The sequence below is a fragment of the Pseudoliparis swirei genome, chromosome 9, assembly GCF_029220125.1.
Source record: "Pseudoliparis swirei isolate HS2019 ecotype Mariana Trench chromosome 9, NWPU_hadal_v1, whole genome shotgun sequence".
Taxonomy (NCBI): domain Eukaryota; kingdom Metazoa; phylum Chordata; class Actinopteri; order Perciformes; family Liparidae; genus Pseudoliparis; species Pseudoliparis swirei.
Window position 1 is genome coordinate 11,609,384 of NC_079396.1, and position 21,166 is coordinate 11,630,549.

The 21,166-nt window shown below is 41.9% G+C and overlaps 1 protein-coding gene across 3 annotated transcripts; it reads right to left on the reverse strand.

The window, feature by feature from the left end:
- Positions 1–230: 230 nt before the first annotated feature.
- On the reverse strand, positions 231–17,263 carry pik3cd (phosphatidylinositol-4,5-bisphosphate 3-kinase, catalytic subunit delta). 3 transcript variants are annotated; one of them, XM_056423820.1, is made up of 22 exons: positions 17,103–17,263; positions 16,109–16,337; positions 14,779–15,011; positions 14,297–14,473; positions 13,375–13,530; positions 12,827–12,916; positions 11,640–11,861; positions 10,165–10,261; positions 9,702–9,829; positions 9,561–9,614; positions 9,275–9,442; positions 7,999–8,120; positions 7,762–7,905; positions 7,572–7,671; positions 7,312–7,478; positions 6,749–6,855; positions 6,422–6,500; positions 6,164–6,331; positions 3,281–3,404; positions 2,834–2,979; positions 2,611–2,743; positions 231–2,523 (listed from the first exon to the last, which is right to left on the reverse strand). In XM_056423820.1, the coding sequence occupies exons 1-22, from the start codon at positions 17,241–17,243 to the stop codon at positions 2,386–2,388; spliced, it is 3,123 nt and encodes a 1,040-aa protein (XP_056279795.1). In that variant the 5' UTR covers positions 17,244–17,263; the 3' UTR covers positions 231–2,385. The 3 variants fall into 3 exon arrangements, with proteins under 3 accessions (XP_056279795.1, XP_056279793.1, XP_056279792.1); XM_056423818.1 differs by having other exon boundaries at positions 231–2,743; positions 12,827–12,913; XM_056423817.1 differs by having other exon boundaries at positions 231–2,743.
- Positions 17,264–21,166: the final 3,903 nt, after the last annotated feature.

Sequence of the window (21,166 nt, forward strand, 5' to 3'; positions counted from 1 at the left end):
AACTCAAACTACCGTGTCTGCTTCACAAAATAATACAGCATGATTTAATGGTTGATTTAGGTTTTGTATTAATAATTTGAATCTGCAGAGTAACTACTTATCAAATTAATGTAGTGAAGAAAAAAGTACAACATTGCCTCTAAAACACAGTGAAGTAGTAGTATATAGTAGATTAAAATGGAAATACCCAAGTAAAGTACACGTATCTTACACTCCACCACAACACAAAATTGCCCATACTTTCTTTATTAAACCGACTCATTTGATTGGTATCTGCTGTCTGGGGGAAATGATACTTATAGGAACCTACTCCCTTGCTTGTTAAATATTCATCTCCAATTTCAAACGTGTTTTGTGTGCAAGAATTTTCTTTATTTTTTAAGCAATCTACCCTCAAAGAAATATGTAATGACGATGTGGTTCTGTGTTCAATAAAGAGAAAGAAAACCCAATCAAAAACGATGACAATATTTTACATCCAATATCTGCCAAAACCACCCTGTGTTCACTTTAAATAATAAACATGTTTTAGTGAAGTGTAAACTCCCACAGACTTGTACAAAAGTCTATTGCTCTAAAACACTGGGGTTACTCGGGAAGCAAATGGAAATGATTGGGTGAATTTGGTGGCTCTTGCCTTCATCCACGATTAGCCTTTAAAAAAAAAGCTGCATTAAATTAAGTTTACATATGGCTTGGATCCTAGAAAGCCAGCGAGCTCGGCGGTCACACACTGTTTATTGGGTGTATGTGTCCCTTCCAACAGCAGGTGAAGCAAATGTACAAACAGGATGCAGATAAAGGACAGGTCGCCATCGGACATATATTGAAAGGATGATTTATCATCTTTAGCTGCACACATGTAAACAATACCTGATTGTTAGAATAAATGTACCATTTGATGGAATTCATGAATTACAACCAACTCAAAAGGCAACAGCAGAATATTTTGCAATTGGCAAACGCAGCTCATACACTCAATAGACGTCTTGCTTAAAGCAGCAGTGTTTAGTTGAGCCCATCCTGAGGAACGTTGATGACCAATATTTAAAACCAATTCCACAGTGATTCAGGTGCTGAACGGAATTAAAACACCTTGCTGTGTAATCTACAGCTACACTTGCTCTTCTCTAAAAGTCGTCGTTGTAGATCATTTGAACTGTTATGTTAAATAAAAAAGGCGATGAGAAGCACATCATCCTCTTTGCATGACTGACAGCGAGATTTACAGCATGTAAAGTATCCTGAAAGCACCATCAAATGAGATCAGACAGCACACCAGTGTCGCGGTGTTTGACAGTACAAGCATGACATCTCTTTCCCGGCACCTGGCACATCAGTTCACAAATCCCAGTGCATAACCTAAGTTTCAGAAAATAACACAGGCACCTACACACTGCATCATCTGAGAGATCACAATGATATCTTTTAACATTTTGGGACATTTGCCTATTGACTTTCCTGCTGAGAGTTAGATGAGAAAAGCATTGGCACTCTAATATCTGTCCTGTTAAATATGAATCTGGAACTAGGAGACAGTAAGCTTAGTTCAGCATAAAGATCCTCTGTTTCTAGTCGTCAAGCTAAAGGCTACGATAAGCTAAAGAATACTTGCTCCAGCTTCACAATTAATGAACGAGAGTGGTGTAGACATCTTATCTAACTCTATGCTAGAAAGCCTATTTGTCAAAATGTCAAACTTTTCCTTTAATGTGGAGTAGCTGTTTGGTCTGCTGAGTCGCACACGTTATCAAAATATAGGTCCTATTATTTAAAGTTATCTTCTCATCTTACAATTAATTGTAAATGTTACAATGCTTTGTGTCTACTGGCAACCTACTGCCCTTCAAGGCAATATCAAAACAGCAGTAAAACACAACATCTTCTTAAAATATCCTTCATGACTTTGTACAAGTACTTCAGAGCTATACCGAATTAAATAAAATACAATACAATGAAAAAACAAGACACAATGGCAAAGAGGCAGTAGGAATGAGAAGAAATGACACAACCGTTATTGGTCGCAAGCGTGGAAAAGACTTAAGAGGTTTTTAAGTGGCAACTCTAACACATCTATAAAGCTTGTTTATCATTTTGTTGAGACGTCCTTGAGTCAAAGGCAATGCAATGTCTGATGGGGAAAATATGAGTGGGAGGAATTTTCTTCATTGTGAAATTATATGTGTGTTGAGATTGACCCCCAGGGTTGTACCATCTTTGGATGCCTCCACTTAGTCGTTATTTACCACAGACACGCCGGTCCGGAGTAAACATATGCTGAAAGTTTTTGAATGCAATCAATCAATGATTGTGTTTTCTTTCCTTTTATCTCCATACATTAAAATCCATATTTCTGGGTCTGTCTTCAGGTTGGTGCTGTGTTCTTCACGGTCTATTGTCTTTGGCCAGAGAGTGCATCATCCAGTTGACCTTCGTCTTCCAGCTTTCCCGCAGAGCTTCATTGAACTTCACCTTGAAATTTTTCAGTGCCTCTTCCTCCGATTTGCCCAAAGCTAAAGAGTCCTTTTGAGAAAATATATATATATATATATATATATTGTCAATATCATCACCACCATGATTAGCAGCAGTATCCTTATGGTTGCATACCTTAAGATACTGGATATCTTTGAAGGAGGTGAGCTCTGGCAGTCCTGCAGCCTTCATCATAGCGAAGAGGTTGACGAAGAGCATCGCGTTGCGACACAGGATCTTATAGGCCCGCTCGCAGTACCCCCTGAACCTGGCGACATGACGCAGCAATCAGGCTCGGGTTATAAAATACGTAAACAGAATCACAGATCGGTAAACAGACTGACACAACATATTGTACCTCTCAAACTTCTCACTGTTGTTGGTCCTTCCTTGTTGGATCACATGGACAAAGTCATAAGTCAAGATAAAAGGCACACGCTCCCTGTTGATCCCCAGTTTCCGCTTGAAGTTGCCCAAGAAATGCCCAAAGTCGATGTGGAACAGCTGAGGAGCAAAGGTGGAAGTGACTTGTGGGTTCTGAATCACTGACCAAGTCAAACGTGTTAAAGACTCACTAACTGGTGATGATTGACCTGAAGGATTTCACTCCAAAGTGACCCAATCAGTCAGTTAAATTATAAAGTTACAATAACAGTCTTAGTTATTTTTGGGAGAATAATGTGTTCTGCTCCATATTATATTGTGAAGTTGATCACACTTATTCCCCCCTTTATGTCTAATCGCTCCCGTGTGGTAGATTTCAGTGATGCAACGTGATGACAAATATCACAGTGGTCAACTCCACCTGTCCAGTTTCCCTGATCATGATATTGTCGTTGTGGCGATCTCCGATGCCCAGCACGTAAGTAGCTACGCAGTAGCCGGCACAGGACAGTGTGAACTCTTCTATTGCTGGATCCAGTTTGTCCCTGGTGACACAGAAAGATCAGAGAAATAAGGAAGCAAAGCTTGAGCGGGTTTAGTTATTACTGTACATTTACACTTCTTCATCATATAACCTGCATAACTACTAATACACACACACACACACACAGTTATGATGTTTCCGTTTTTCTTTTTTAAGTTCCGTATTGATTAATCAAGATTGTCTTGTGTGAATGTTGGACTTGTTTTTATGTTGATGTTCTGTTTTAATGTTGTTTCTATCTTTCATGCTTTTATCTTTTATTCTGTATTATTTTACTGTAAGGTGACCTTGGGTGACTTGAAAGGCGGCTCCAAATGAAATGTATTATTGTTATTATTATTATTATTATGTGTTTGATTTATTCACTGCTATATGAAATGTTGACAGCAGGGCTTGCTGTGGCCGATGAATGATTGACATGTCCTTTCACAGTCTAGACATGCACTGAGGTTCACTGTGTTAAGCTTTTACTAATTTCCTCCGCTCCCTTAAGGGCGTTGCAGCATCTCGAGCTAATTACTCTTCTGGTCTGCCGTGCAGTCAGCTGAGCTTTATCAACGTGACGTACAAAGGCTTATTCATTACATTAAATGCGTCTGTCTTTTCAAGGAGCTTTGAGAATAGACAAGACCTTCAGACTGTCCGCTACTAAATTGACAAATCTGAAACTGTAGTCGCCTCTGCACTTTGTGTTGGTCTGTCAAGATTTTAGAAGACACACACAGAGAAAACCCAGTTTTCTCCATACTGTCAAGAAAAAAACACCTTAATACACAGATTGTTAATAATACAATGTTTGTATTAAGTGAACAATGGAAATGTAAACCTATGTCTGCATTAATAACACTGTAAACTGTGAAAGTACAGAAGGATATTGATTAGAATTTTAAACTAGTCCCATAATGTTTTTGTTAGCATATCATTACAGATATTAGAATTTTGTATATGTTAACTAATGTACAATATTGCTCAGTTAATTAAAACCTTAATCAGTATAATGTGTTCTATGAAGACTTACAGTATACAAGTTATAGTTGAAAACATTACAGCCAATTATATGTGTTATACTCGACTGGCCACCAGGTCCATATTCAGAATTTCTATATGAATTGTCAGTGTGTATCAAGTTCAGTCCTTAAAACTGATAAGGTTATTATTGTAGGAGATTTTAATATTCATGTGGATGTTGATAATGATTGCCTTAATGCTGCATTCATCTCGATTGGCTTCTGTCAGGAGTACAGAAACCCACTCACTGCTTTGGCCACACCCTCAACCTTGTTCTTACATATGGCGTTGACATTGAGCATTTGCCAAAGAATCCTCTTCTAGACCACTACCTCATAACTTTTGCGTGACCAACAGTCAAAGCTTTCTACAGCAGATGTCTAACTGACAGTGCTAAAATAAATTTAAAGAAACAATTCCTTCTGCATTTAATTCAATACCACGTCTCAATGTGACAGACGATTCCTGGTCTAACTTTAGTCCGTCCCAGATTGATCATCTTGTCGATAGTGCCACAGGCTCACTGAGAATGACACTGGACTTGATAGCCCCTCTGAAGAAGAACACGTTGAGGCAAAGGAGGCTTGCTATGGTACAACCCTCAGACCCGCAAACTAAAGCAAACATCATAAAAACCAGAGGTGTGGGCTAACTCCACACCCATCTCTAACGTTCCCTTCCTCTCTAAGATCCTTGAGAAAGTGGTCGCAGATCAGTTGTGTGACTTTCTCCATCATAATAGTTTATTTGAGGAGTTTCAGTCAGGATTTAGAAAACACCACAGCACAGAGCACCTTCAGTCCGGGAGGCAGACACAGTCACCACATTTAATTAAGACTTTCCTCTTTGATAGTCTTATAGTTAGGGCTGAATCAGGTTCACCTGGTCCAGCCCCTATATAAGCTGATATAGGCTTATAGGCTGCTGGGGGACGTTTAGGATACACTGAGAACCTCTCTCCTCTCCTCTCTCTACTTATGGATGAATTTACATCTCTTCATTGCATATTACTAATTACTTCCTACCCGGAGTCTTTGTGACTTCACGTCTCATAGGGTCCATTGGACCTGGCTGGGTCTGATGCCTCCTGCCATGGCCCTGCTAATGCCTTGCATCAGTTTACACCAGCATTAGAGTGTCTTAGAAACTTGCTTTTATACCGTTTTAAAATATTAATTAAAAAAATGGAGAGGGGTGTTACTGACAACTAAAAATGTCTGCACAAAACAGAACCAGCGGACGTGACACATTTCACATTTCACTGTGTTTCAATTCCCGATACAATAAAAAATATTTTCCATCGTATTGTTGGTGCACTTTTAAGGTATTTCTTTTACACTTATTGCGATGCATTTGGACAGATCATTAGTGATGTAGTTATTGACAATAAATCTAAATACTTCACCATTTTCAATTAACAGGAAGTAACACAAGTTGAAGGACGTCAACGAAAATGCACAAACAGGAAGTAGAAAATGTGTTTGTGTTGTGTATACTACATAAAAGCAAAACAATATTAGAACTAGTGTCAGTACATGTTTTTTGGGACCCTTGACGAGAAAAGTTATTGGAGATAAAGGCCATTTGGGTACAATTTGAAACTGGATGGAGGGTTTGAACCCTGTGGCTCTGAACAGCGTTTGTTGTTGTTTTCATGGGTTTAAAGAGGGTCATCACTCCTGCAGTATCTAGATCATAGAAGACGACCCGGCTTGTTGCACCCATTATGTCAAAGTGGTTCATCATACTCACTCAGGATTCTTAGATTTGAGCCAGTTGAGCAGGGCATCCTTTTTGAAGGCCGCGGTGGCTGCGCTGTTACTGCTGTTACGCTGGATGTTGGCGATGGTGTCGGAGTTCTTCACGACCTCAATGAGCCCCATCTTGTTCCCAGTGGACAAGCAGCCATAAGGGATCATCCTGTGAGTGCGTGACAGTGTTAGGTTGGTCGAGCGGCGCTCATTGTTAAAAAGCATCAACAGCTGCTGCAAACAGCTGCTCCCACTGCACCTGAGATCGAGGCCCTCTCTCTTCCATAAATTCTCCATGAGCTGGATCATCTGGAGGGTCAACATGTCTTGTCGAAGATCTTAAGGTGATGAGTGAAAAAGGGTCACAAAGATGTGTCACATTTAAGTTTAATTGAAGGTGTTAGCCTGGTATTGTTTAACTTTTAAACTTCCTCTGTTTTATTACATTTTCAAATAAGCGATCCCTGTATTTTAAAGGTTACGTGTATTCCCTTTGTGCTAAACTAAAGTGAACTACAGCTCAAATCCTGACACTATCGGCAAATGTACGATGTGTACTGAATGTGTGCTGTTTCCTGTATCTCACCATCTCCCTTCTTGAAGATGATGCCCACCATGTCTTCTTGAGCTCCGGGGTTATACATCAGCCACAGCGGCTTCATTTTGGAGTCCATAAACCTGCACTTGTCTGCACTGCAACAGCAAACATAATCAGTACAAACACATAATCATTATAACTGCACAAGGTTCAAAGACTGAGGACTGAGGGAAATGCCATTTTTAGGTCTTCACCCTCTAGCCATTTTACTTATTAAGTTGTTAAATGTTTATGTCCCTTGTGGGCCACTGTCAGCAATGGAAAAAGTCAAAAACAATGCTCAACAGCTCGGGGACAAGGTAAAAAAAGAAGAAGCAAGAAACAACAGCACCATTATCATCTGTAAGACTTAGTGGTGGGAAAATAGTATAAGATAGCATAACGTATAATTATAAAGGTAGATTGACTATGGGTTAATTTGTCAATCTTTACGTAAAAGTATTCTTTTGTAATTCAGTAAACCTAGAGAGGGACCAAAACTGCCCCTGAGAATCCAATTAGGGAGTCAACAAATGTAATTGGCTGCATGTGTGTGTGTGTCTGGCACTAACCAGATCTCAGCCAGGATGATGCTGGGGTTCAGTGGTGACAGCAGGTCAGACAGGGCCTCCAGGTAGGACTCCTGTCTGATACACAGCTTCAGGTCATCTGCTGTCATCTTATGGGAGCCTGACTTGACAAAGTCACTCAGGGCCTTCATTTTTCCCAGAGCCTCAGTCTGTGTGGGAGAGGTAAGGCCCAGATTTAGTAAAAAAACAAAACACATCATTTCAGATCTTAATGTCAGTGGGTATCAGTGTGACGAGGTTACCTGTTTGGTTAAAAGCCTGATGTGGTGGATGTTTCCCCTGCAGTAGGCCTCCAGAATCAGGCCAAAACGCAAACTCACAGATGCCACGTGAATCTCTGACCTACAATAAACACAAATGATCCTGTCAAGAAAAAAATGGCTGCAGATGCACATGTCCTGATCTTGTGTTTTCTGCTGGACTGCATCTCACCTGAGATGCCAAAACAGAAAGTGTCCGATCCTCCAGTTGGACAATGCCCTTTCAAGCAGGAAAGTGGTGAGGTCACAGTCTAGATAGGACTCGTACTTCAGGACCTGGACCAGCTGGATTAAGTACTGTAGCAGTTCATTGTCACTGTGTGCAGAGAAGATGGTCCATAAGTGATTACACTGATACTGATGTGTTGAGTAAAGTAAAAGCAAAATAAAAACCTCATCATGTGTGTACCTGAGCTTCCTGAGGCATCTGATTGTGAACGAACGGACCGCCGGGTCGGGAAAACTGTAGTCCAACAGCTCCAAGGCTTGGATGCCGGGGAGGTCCTGCCAGTTCTTCAGTAAACTAACCAACTGAGGAGAATCAGAGTACCATTTTCTACCATGTTGAGAAAAGATGAAACTCTCATGTGCTTGATGACAAATATCTCTGCATTTTGGGATGACGCTTGGACAAGATGAGCACGACAGACTCTGGTGATCCCCTGACTTCAACTTTCGGACAAAATACGTCTAAAAGTAACGAAATTCCCATCCGCCTCAGCTGTGCTTGTGTTCAGTAGTAATCTCACAAATGTGACCATAAACATAGATGGGGAACATAATAAACATGATGTAGTATCTGCAGCATCTTAGCATTGTCATTGGGAACATGGTAGCATGCTGAAGTTCGTATTTAGCTGAAAGTGATATAGTTTATAAGTTATAACATTTTACACACTAAATCAATCGTCTAATCAGCTAAATAACTGTCAAACTAATTGCTCCAATGAAAGAATATTTTTGTTGGATAGTTTACCATGACAAACTGTATGTTTGTAGTGGTTATTCAGGAAAAGAGAATCAACACAGATATAACTAGAATGGGCACTCGGTAGAGCGCATACCTTCGCATATCACAAGATTGGGCATTGAATTATGAACATTTTGGCATTAGTTGCATGCCAATTGGACAAAAATGTATCGTGCTATGGTAAAAAAGAGTTTGACCTTTCCATGACCTTGACCTTGACCTTTGACCCGATTGATCCCAAAATCTAATCAAATGGTCCCCGGATAATAACCAATCATCCCACCAAATTTCATGCGATTCAAGAACATTTTGACCTGTTCATGACCTTTGACCTTGACCTTTGACCCGATCGATCCCAAAATCTAGTCAACTGGTCCCCGGATAATAAACAATCATCCCACCAAATTTCATGCGATTCGGTTCAATACTTTTTGAGATTTGCGAATAACACGCATACAAATAAATAAATAAATAAATACACGGCGATCAAAACATAACCTTCCGGCATTTTCAATGCGAAGGTAATTATAATACAAATATAATATGTGAAATTCCTGATAAACAAGCAGTTCAAGTCAGATAATACAGATCATATTTTTGGATATAGTGAGGATTAAAACCTATTTTTATGTTCCATGTGAAATTTAAAATTCTCTTAAATGCTTTTTTAAGAGGATTAAAAAGTCAATTCTCTTCTAAAACTCTCCATTGATACCTGAACTACGTCCTCGTGCCGATTCCACTTGGTGATGAGGAGCAGCTTGGACAGACTTTCATGAAAATGGTCACGGACTTCGGTGCGGAGCTTCCACAGGAGCTCTTTCTCGTCCTCGAAAAACTCAGTGGAGTTTTTGTTGTCCATGATCTCTTTTAGTTTCATGTACTGCAGAGAGCAAAAGACCCACGAACAAATTCATCAAAAGATTTGGTCAGCAAGAAACAGCAACTGTGTTTACTCTTTACTGTGTGAGAATTGGACAATGTGAAATTTAGAGTCTTACCTCCTCTTTTGTGGCAATAGTTGCATCACCGTTCTTCTCCATGTCTCCACTTATCTATAACAGATGACGATATTTTCACTCACTGTAGTATAAATATAAATGTCACCATGTACCCAAATATAGCCTTTTGGGAATAGGTACCTTGTCCAGTGGTGGGTAGTAGAGAGGATGTGGCCGGATATTAGGGAAGCGAATGAGCAGCCCGGCGGCACTGTCCACATTGGGGTTCTTCTCCACGGTTCCCATTGGGTTCAACAGGTCGCTTTTGTCTGCGAACAAATCGCACGTGAAATGTGCCATTTGGTAGATGCTTTAATCTACTTAGTAAGACATGTTCATATTCAAATAACTCCCATGTCTTCCAAACCGCAGAGAAAGATATGATCAATGTAGTGAATATGAATGGCACCAAATTAACTTATGTTGGCAACAACACAGACAGCTGTGGTTTCCAAATATTAAAAAGGCTATCTTGTGCATCAGAAAACGCATAATGTGTGCTTTTGATGGCGCCACGTGTCATTTTCCCTGTGGAGGAGGCTGTTAAGATGTGAGGTGTTTTTGAAGAGGAGGAAATGTAAGAATAGAGAAGGCCTGAAAGTACCAGGAACAGATGGCCATGTGGACAACAGGAACTCCCCAGTCTTCAGCTGGTCCTTGTAGTCGAACACCATGGTGTTCACCCAGGCTATCGGACAGTCCTGGGGAGAGGGACAGGGAGGATTAGATCTGTGGGTTGGCCATCTTGAAGACCATCTGCAGGCACAAGAGCAACACAGGGAGTACTCCAATGTTCAATAATTTTTTGATTATTTTTAAATCAGATATTAAAGGTTGTCCGAATGCGTCTTTCAAATTTGCAACATCCAAAAGATATAAATATATCTTCAAGTTATTGAATTATTAAACCTATGTTGTATAACATCTGCTGTTTATTTAAGGCAAATCAATTGAAATCAAATCAAATGGCATGAAAAATAACCTAAATAAGGTTTTGACATAAAAAAAGTTTAAAGGGCGTTTGTGGCAACTTTTTACATAATTGATCCTGTAAGGTGATGCAAAGGATAAACAAAATATGCATGACAGTGATGTTACATATATAAGGTCTGAAGTTGGAATATAAAGCAGCAAAAAGGGAAATAAGATTGAGCCTTCAATGTGTTAAAGACAAACACATCGACACTGAAAGCAGCTAAAAAAAGAGACGATGCACACGTACAAGAGGGGCTGAAATAGCTCAACTTCTGTCTGTCTGCAGAACTTCTCTTCCAGGCAAAAGAAGGGAGAAGTGGCTCAGAAAGCAGAAGTGGCCTTAATGCCCACAAACACACCTGGGAACCTCCAAAACAAGTTGCCCACAGTTTCTTTCACGCTTTAACACACGAGAGGCTGAATAAAGGGGACTTGTTGTTCACTGTACTCGTTACTGTGCGATGGGTGTGTGTGTGGAGTCGTCCTCTCGTTGTAATTCTACAGCTGCTGGAGTTTTGAGGATTGAAATAAAACAAGTAAATGGCCATAGGATGGTAAAACCTCAAACTCAGTGTGCCTCTATTAGCATATTATTAATGTTACTCATAGTGGCATGATGTAGCGTATTCCTTTATAAATGTATGACTGTAATTTGGGCTGCAACTAACAGTAAACTCTTATTAATCAATGAATACCGCTCTGATTATTTTCTCTGAAATGTCAAACAGTTGTGATATCTTGTCATTTTTGTGAATTATTTTTGTGATTAATACACAATAAAAATATTTCTCAGGCATCTACTCTGGCCTCTCACCTTAAAGGTCAAATGTTCAATGAGTTGAACGTTGTAACTCTGAATGGTGGCTGTGAGCACGCATTTAGAATTCCTTGAAAATGTCCCTTGCTTCCTTGAAGTGACGTGCAGATAAAAGCGTTGCAGCGGCTGAAGCGTTAACCGCAGCATTGCCGCTGAACACACTTGCACAACACGACGCTGCAGCAAAACACACCCACACACTACACACACTACACAATCGAGAGGAAACTGATCGGTTTGTGCTTGCTGACAAATTCTCTCCCCAAAACGCCTTCGAACAAACTCACCGCTTTCTTATTCTTCTTTTTCGTGCAGCGGGGTTTCTTGGCTTTCTCAATGACTGCATAGAGCGCGAAGCACAGGCGGCTCATGCGTGGCAGGTCAGCCACGTTTATGTCGAACTCCAGCTTCTGATCCCACAGCGGCTCAGAGCACACCGTCACCTCCGAGGTTGTCACCACCTTACAGAGGTGTTCGCTACCATGGAACAGACCGGCCTGTACCACGAGCTGGAGGGGAAACACACACATGCACAATAGTGATTAGAAGAGTTTGTGCGGTAGATTGTTTCTGAACGATTTACAGACTTCAAGAGATGATTCAGAGCTTCCTGCTCCACTCAGGCTGTGAGTCAAAGGGTCTGCACATTCATAACGTAAGCAGGGCGCGACACCTTTCGATGCAATGCACTCTGTCCAAAATGATAAACAACCACCGGAGCCAGAAATCAATACTGTACGGCTGTTTAGCTCCTACTTTTCGCCAAATCAAGATAGTCTGAATCTATATTCACAAAACATATGAGTGGCTATTCTCCCCAAGGGTGTTTTCAAACCTCTGCCTGCCAGCTGCAGACATGACTGATAATTATGTCACAGGACAAATTTGCCATGAGTCATGGTGCGCTTTAAGGCAGCCGCCGGAAGTGCACTTACACTTAATAACCCATCCGAGGAACAAAGTTAGTTATGAAACTGAATCACAAACACAGACACACATTTACAGACTACCCTACCTCAAATTGGTTGAGGAAAAGAAAAAGAAAATTGCCAGAAAAGTTTAATATGGAGTTTTAGTGGATATTTCTATATACTTTTGCCAGTCGTTTGCAGAGAAACATCCCGTCACAAACATTTTGACAAACATCTATCTGCGATAGTTACTATATGCGTGCACCGCCTTCAAAAAAAGAGGTGCGCTGAAAGCGAAAAAGGGAAAGACATGTCCTGTCAGTTTTCTTAGAATCTAGGTCTCAGAATGAGATGTCAAACGCAGATAGGCCCTCCCCACTTCCTGTTTTGAAGTTTCAACCAACCGCCTTGATGAGTTATGGGAAACGTGTGGTCTGGACCATGTGACCCCCCCTGTCATTTTCATGTCAACCCTGCTGTTCCTACAACTGAAATTGGGATAATGGTAAACAAGTGAATGCCGCGTTTCTTTGAGCATCGAACCCACGCCAAAGCACACCGACCTTCATTCCTTCGCCTGCATTGACTCGGCTGCCCTGCAGCAGGTGAATGTAGAAAGGCTCACTGATGGACCACAGAGAGGAGGTATTCTGCTGTAAAGAGTCAGAAGGGAAAGCATTTTATTGGGTTTTTTTAAACCTCCATTTCTTTCCATTAGAAATATACATTAATAACATTCACCGAAGTCTAAAGTCGTGAAACTGTTGGTTCAATTTCCTGTTGTCCAAAGATACACGAGAATGTACACTTCAACAAAAAGTGAAAAGGGGGAACAAACCGTCTTTATGGCACTTTGATTAAGTCTGAACATGTTATTGTTCTAATATTTCTAGATTTCATAGATTACTTTTGCCAATGCGGTTTTAAAGTGGATGTTAAACTACAGTAAATGCAAGCAGAGGTGTGAGGCATAAATGATCGACATGATCAACACGGTGTTTCAAGTGGTCAAAGTCTGCAGCCTGGTCGAGGAACAACTGTGATGAGCAGAGAGAAAGAAAGACTCGCTGCTCTGTTAATGAGAGACGACGGCCGCCCGCTGAACTCTCACCTTCTTCAGGGGCAGCGGAGGAGGTCTGGACAAGGAGCGACTCTTGTAGACCTGGCTGCACATGCTGCCCTGCTCCTCCTGATATCTGTGGATGGTGGAGTGGTGCACCATGGTGAGGAACGGGTTCTGTCCATTTCTCAAACACGAGAATATGTACTGCAACAGAGGACAGAGAGGGACAACAGGAGGGCACAGGTTGTTTGATTTGTGTCCAGCCATCAGCTCACCCACAGATATTTCCCAGTGGTCTGATAGCGCTGGTTAACTCCTGGAGGCTGTTCATTTGTTGGAGGTTAATGCAGCCCAGATCTCATTATGTGTGGATGGATGCAGTTCCTTTCTGCAGGGCTGCTCGACAGATATGAGTCACTGCTGCAGGTAGCTGGAGCTTTACACTGTGGAGCCCCCTGCCACCAAAACTTTGACTCACGCCACTCTTGATCTGACAATCATTTGAGCTAATATGGACCACCCGCACAGGCAGAATGTAGACAGACAACATGGGAAATGAATAGTGATGAAGACAAAAGGGGGATTTTAAACACATCAACAGTTTCATTATTTAAAATTAACCGAGGGGGAGAAAGAATATTTTCAACTGACTGAATATTCCAAAGTTGACCAGTTTCTTAGCGAGTCACAGATTTACGGCAAAAAGAAAGCAATTGCGTGCAAAAGTTGAGAAAGAGTTGTTTTTGGTCTGATAAGAGTATAATTGAGCTTTTTTGCTGATCATACTAATCGCTATCGAAGCATTATTTTGCACGGCTAACAGGTTCAAAAGGTTTGTGACGGTAGAGCGTGAAAAGAATGCGGCAACACAATCATGTAGGAAAACATTCACATCAGCCTGAATGAGAACTGGGAAAAGAATCAAATGTGAAACTAAATATGAAAAAAGCTCCAAGACGCCGTCACTCACTTTAAACTGGCACATGGGATGATTCCCATAGATGAAGTCCCACCTCCCGTTGACCTGCAACGTGTAGTCTTCGGGCTCCTGTCGCAATGAGCGAAAGACTGTGGCCTTCTTCTTCAGAGCGCTCTTCATCAGAGCCACTGGGAGGTCTTGAGGGTCCTGCTGCAGCATGAAGCTCTCCTGTGAGAGACACAGTGATGCCAATGAACCAGCTTTACAGAAAATCACACAAAGACACATGGACGTTGTTCCTGAGAGATGTTTTGAGGGTGGTATTTTATTCATGTGTGTTTGGTTTATTGGTGCTGCTACTGCTACGACAAATTTCCCCTTGGGGATTAATAAAGTATATATCTATCTATCTATCTATTTGTGGTGTGTGAGTGGGATTTCCAAAGATGCTCACGTTGACTTTAAACCATCCTTTGATTTGTCTCAACCTTGACCAAAATGACTCAAACAAATACGACAGCAGATCAACTCACATCAGAAGCCTCAAACTTGACATTGATAAAGATCTTCTTGGAGTTTTTGGACTTTGCACTCCCGCACCCCGGCGGAGAGCAGCATGGCTCCAGGTCACACGGGAAGCTGTACTTCATCCACTGCTGCCATGGCAACATCTGCCTCTCCTGAGCCTTCTCTTCGCAAAACATACGCATCTTTGTCCGAAACTCATTCACCTCGTGGTTCTTCTGGGCCTCGAACTCATGCAGACCTGAAAGGCCGTAAACAAAAGCGTAAACAAATACTAGTCTTTCAGAGTGAGAGGAACGCTTTGCTTTATTGATCTGCCTGAGAGACAACCATGTTTTTATGAATTGAAACTTAAAGAAGCATCAACCTGCAGCGTTGGCTGCCCGCACTGAAGCCTACCTCATAAGGCAAAAGACCAAATATATTATGAAGTCAAAGGTTTTACTCGAACTGGAAAATATCATTAGCATGAGGTAGCATGAGGTAGCATAGCTGCGCTCCACTTAGCTCCACAAGTTAGCTACATCAGCTCATAGCTAGCGAGTGACTTGTCGATCGTCCGAGAACATCATGGATAAAAGTGTTGTTGTTAGTGTGCAAAATGCTGAGGAAAATAACTAATTTGGTTCTGCCCAGTAAAGTTTTCACTTCGTCAGTAAGGTTTTTCGTTTAGCCAATGGGAGGCTCTCTGCCTCCAGCACAGCGTTAACCTCGTCTATAACAAAGGGAAACACACTTCCAGATAGGCCTACCACTCGTCCTCGCTAGGAATTGTTATGAATGTTGTGAGCGTGGATAAAAGCAGATTGGGTTATACTTTGCGTAATGTTGCGAAAGATATGCGGCTTGTGCAAAATGAGTCCAAGATTAAATTTGACGATTATAGAGCCAAAGAATCGCTCATAACTTGTGTTCATGTTCACTTCTCCTGTTGGAGTTAATGGACGCAGGACCTGCCGCTAGTGGCGAAACCCTGGAGACACAAATACAGGAAGCCGACTGTCAGCGGGATGTCTCACGCTGAACCGTCTCCGATGGATCCGTCAGACAACCGCTCTGAACACAATAATGTCAGATCTGAATCATGTAGTAAAATGGCAATTTGGTCCAAAGTTGCCAGATTGTTTCACCTCATTATTGTACTCAATATACTTTATATTGTAATATTATAATTTCATACATTATTCATTCTATTAATATAATCTGTTTGCATCTAAAAAACACTCCCCTCTTCTTTTTGATGATGACAGAGGACTTCTGATCTAATACTTGGCCACGACTCACACAACACGTCCTTACAGCACCCGCTCAGCTCCATCAGAGAAGGGTGCTGCTCACCTTTTCCAATTAACAGGCTGATCTGGGTGTTGGTGAGTTTCTCCACTCGGTCGCCCTCCCTCGCCACCAGCCTCAAAACGCACATGAAGGGCCGCACGTCGTTTATGCGCCTCGATTCTTCCTCCAGTTCCTCCCTCTCTGCTGTCTGGTTGATGCAGGTGAAGACGTACGCGTCGGGCTCACCCAGCGCGCCGAACAGGGCCTCGCTACTCGCATTCTTCCAAACCATCTGAAACCCAAAACAACAGGAACACATGAGGTGGAGCGTGCAGCGCTGAGGTCCTGAAGTGCACCGCGTGTTCTCGGAGGTTGTCAAATTGATGCTCGAGGGGTTATGTAAAACAATTTTATACGAAACAGTGACTCAAAACACATCGACCAGCGTCATAATATCTACAGAAGTGCTGTGGAAGAATAACACTCCGATTGGTGATGATGTTGATATCCAAGTGTGCGAACCATGACCCGGACAGTATTTGGAGCGAAACAAATTGTAAAACACAATTAATCTCTTAATCATTTTAAATTCTTCCAAGAGTGTCATTAGTTAACAAAGCTAAATCAAACAGCCTGAAGAGGCAGAGCTGTTGGCATAGAAACTGGCACACGTTGAAGAGCAGATCTGCCCCTGCAGAGAGCTGGCCGTGGATACCGAGAGGAAAGCTCAGCTCCTTCTCTAATTGCGCCAAAACTTCAAGATGCATGAAAAGGAACGAGCGAGGATAGTTCGGAAAGTGTCATGTTTTAATTAGCTAAATGGCGAAGTCGACCAATTTGCTTTGAAACATATCGAGTCAATATTGTAACAACAGCGTTTTGCAACTGTGGTCACCAGAACTGCAGCGCTGTACTGCAGTCAATCAAGTGTCTGCTTTGCAAAGCACGAGTGCATTGCACATTATGTGTCAGTGTCTACAAAATATTCTACGAAGGTTTGTATGCTGTCTTGAAGCAGCTGCTGATAATGAACTCAATGGGGTGTGAGGGGACTTACTTTTTTTATGCTTTTGATGGTGTCGTTTGGAGATACAGGGAATTTTAGGAAGATCCCGGTAGGCAGCAGGAACTCCATCACGACCTCCTGGTCCCCCTCCTTCTCCCATTCCTCCTGCATCCCATACTTCCCCGAGGGCATTGTGACGGCCTCTCATTTACCGTCAGCTCCTCTGCTGCTCACCGGAACACGAGCCAGCCGTCCACACAGAGGAAACACAGCCGGGGTTAATATGTCTACTATTAATACGTTACTGTGCACCGTGTTGTTTGTTTGTTCCTAAAAACCCTGAAGGATCTTTACAAGATGGTTTATGGGGATCAGAAAGCACATGTGTATGACATGAATGAACGGTAGCTTGTTTCCATCAGATCTCTTCCTCCGCGTCTTCAATGTTTAAATGCATAACAATTTCAAAATAAGATATACAATGATAAACTGTGGCGATGGTAGTGAGATTTGTTTCTCTGTTTTGGGAGGGCAGTATAATACCTTTACCATACATCTCCCTTAACAGGCTAAAGGTATGTCAGAGAAAGGTGATCAGGGGTAAAATAAGGTGAAGACGCACTAAAAATAAAATTCAACCCACTGAATTATACACATAAAAAAATACAGATTATTTGGATTATATGTCCTGCTTCCTGTAAATCTATTCAGACAGAAAGCATTGTATTTTGAATGTAATTTCCAATAGTTTGCCATAAAGTAATTCTACATGGTTGCGTAAGAGGGGAACTTTCCCTGTATCATCAGATTTGGCTGAATCCTAAAGACAGATGTGGGTTGATTTACGCCTTCACATAACATATGTGTGGATATTCTAACATGTTCTATTCATATTTAAGAGACATTTTTAAAATCAGCGACGGGAAATAAAACAACAGGTGCTCAGACAAGAGTCCGATACGCTCTAACAGCGTGATATTGTGCTCATCGAGTAAAACTTGACGACGTATCCGAGCCAACCCGTCGGCGCCAACACGCACTCGCCTGTCCGCTCCGCACGGGTCTCTCTTCCAGCGAAGATGGAGGCTGTAGCGTCACCGGGGCATGTCGCGCTCAGCCGGCGGCGGCGGCGGCGGGCTGCGGGTGTCTCCGTGAAGGTGTTCGTACATCCAGCTGCGAAGGGACGAAGCGCTCGCGCACCAGCGGTGAAGTGTTTCCGTGCGTCGGTCAAGTGCGCCGTCATTCACGCAGCGGCGGTGCGCACTGAGCCGCTCCAGCTCTCCAAGGGACCGTCCGACAAAACTTTAGCGAAGTGAAAGTGTCTCTAACTCCCGCCCTCCGTCACTATCTGTTGTGCCAGGTCCAGTTTGTAATATATTAATCTCGGTTTTTTTTCAAATGTATCTATTAATATTTTCCTCACGAAAACAACCTTTAACTTCTTTATACTTTATATGAAAGTAGCCGGAGTATCTTTGGAGGAATCGTTTAGATCCTTGTAAGCAAAACACATAACTCTCTGTGACAAATAAAATATACCAAAGTAAAAGGACTCAATGCAGAAAAAAATGGCCCCTGGGATGTTGTTTTGTTATTATTAATATATGTAATTTATTATTACTTATACTTTCATGTAATGCAATGAACTGCTGTATATTGTCGAGGTGGAACTTCAGTTTTTAATCTCTTCACAAACACAAATGTAAAGATTCAGATTCTATTAAGCTCATCATATAGAATATATGTAGCGGATATCAAGTAAAATATTTTACTCTGAAAGTATAAAGTGGCATCCAATAGAAATAATAAAGTACAAGTACAAGAAGTTTATGTCTGTCAAACAAACCCTTCGACAGTAAACATGCCTTCTTTTTTTCATATTTCCGTGTGGTAACTATAAGAACAGGGACTATTTTTATTTTGCAGCAAATGGGGAGCAATGCCACCTCATCTCATGGAAGTGGAACTCAAACCACAGTAGTATAGCGGAGAAAGGGGAAATACAGGTATCAACATCAGCAGCATGACATTATGAATATTGACTGTCAGGTATTTGATGCGAGTACATCATTCCTTGACTTGAAATATACGCCTGAGAAACACACATCCCGGTAAATAAAAACATGCAAAATATTTGTAATTTGTAGGTGTCAATTCGTCATGTCAATACACTTGGTGGTCTAGTAGCTCTGGTGAAAAACAGGAAGTGAGCGTACAGAAGAGAAACTTTTGGCTCGAGCTGCAGACTGAAAGTAAGAACCAGCTGCTTCCCACCCTTCAGCCGGTGACCCGTTATCAACAATAAAACCCCGACAGTAAACACGTTTTACCAGTTAAGTCTGTCGACTCTACCGGCTTTGATAGACACTCTGGAACCACAATACAGCTTTTATATGGGTCACATGCAGAGTTCAGATCACCTGTGACAGGATATAGGTGAGGTGTAACTGCAATATACACAGGTTACTGGAAACAAGCTGGTATTGTAACACACAGCCATACAGTGCATCCGGAAAGTATTCACAGCGCTTCATTTTTTCCACATTTTGTTATGTTACAGCCTTATTCCAAAATGGATTAAATTCATTATTTTCCTCAACATTCTACACACAAAAACCCATAATGACAAAGTGAAAACTGTTTTTTGCACATTTTTGCACATTTATTAAAAATAAAGAACGAAAACATAACATGTACATAAGTATTCACAGCCTTTGCCATGACACTCAAAATGTAGCTCAGGTGCATCCTGTTTCCACTGATCATCCTTGAGATGTTTGATTGGAGTCCACCTGTGCTAAATTCAGTTGATTGGACATGATTGAGAAAGTCACACACCTGTCTATATAAGGTATCACAGTTGACAGTGCATATCAGAGCATAAACCAAGCCATGAAGTTCAAGGAATTATCTATAGACCTCCGAGACAGAATTGTATCGAGGCACAGATCTGGCGAAGGGTACAGAAAGATTTCTGCAGCATTGAAAGTCCCAATGAGCACAGTGGCCTCCATCATCCGGAAATGGAAGAAGTTTGGAACCACCAGGACTCTAACTAGAGTTGGCCACCCAGCCAGACTGAGCGATCGGGGGAGAAGGGCCTTAGTCAGGGAGGTGACCAGGAACCCGATGGTCACTCTGACAGAGCTCCAGCGTTGTTCTATGAAGAGAGGAGAACCTTCCAGAAGGACAACCATCTCTGCAGCACTCCACAAATCAGGCCTGTTTGGTAGAGTGGCCAGACGGAAGCCACTCCTCAGTAAAAAGGACATGACAGCCCGCCTAGAGTTTGCAAAAAAGCACCTGAAGGACTATCAGACTGGTCTGGTCTGATGAAACAAAGATTGAACTCTTTGGCCTGAATGCCAAGCGTCATGTCTGGAGGAAACCAGGCACTGCTCATCACCTGGCCAATACCATCCCTACAGTGAAGCATGGTGGTGGCAGCATCATGCTGTGGGGATGTTTTTCAGCGGGAGGAACTGGGAGACTAGTCAGGATTGAGGGAAAGATGAATGCAGCAATGTACAGAGACATCCTCGACGAAAACATGCTCCAAAGCGCTCTGGACCTCAGACTGGGGCGACGGTTCATCTTCCAACAGGACAACGACCCAAGCACACAGCCAAGATAACAAAGGAGTGGCTTCGGGACAACTCTGTGAATGTCCTGAGTGGCCCAGCCAGAGCCCTGACTTGAACCCGATTGAACATCTCTGGAGAGATCTGAAAATGGCTGTGCACCGACGCTCCCCATCCAACCTGATGGAACTTGAGAGGTTCTGCAAAGAAGAATGGGAGAAACTGCCCAGAAATAGGTGTGCCACGCTTGTGGAATCAGACCCAAGAAGACTTGAGGCTGTAATTGCTGCCAAAGGTGCTTCAACAAAGTATTGAGCAAAGGCTGTGAATACTTATGTACATGTTATGTTTTTGTTCTTTATTTTTAATAAATGTGCAAAAATTAGCAAAAAACAGTTTTCACTTTGGCATTATGGGTTTTTGTGTGTAGAATTTTGAGGAAAATAATGAATTTAATCCATTTTGGAATAAGGCTGTAACATAAAATGTAGAAAAAGTGAAGCGCTGTGAATACTTTCCGTATGCACTGTACAA

What these genes read in the sequence shown, in the direction of transcription:
- pik3cd (XM_056423817.1), bottom strand. Translation starts at nt 17,243, where the DNA reads ATGCCCTCGGGGAAGTATGGGATGCAGGAGGAATGGGAGAAGGAGGGG. An exon ending in ATCCCATGTGCCAGTTTAAA is followed by an intron (nt 13,531 to 14,296) that starts GTGAGTGACGGC and finishes CCTCTGTTGCAG; the next exon opens with TACATATTCTCGTGTTTGAG. An exon ending in TTTCTGTTTTGGCATCTCAG is followed by an intron (nt 7,672 to 7,761) that starts GTGAGATGCAGT and finishes TGTTTATTGTAG; the next exon opens with GTCAGAGATTCACGTGGCAT.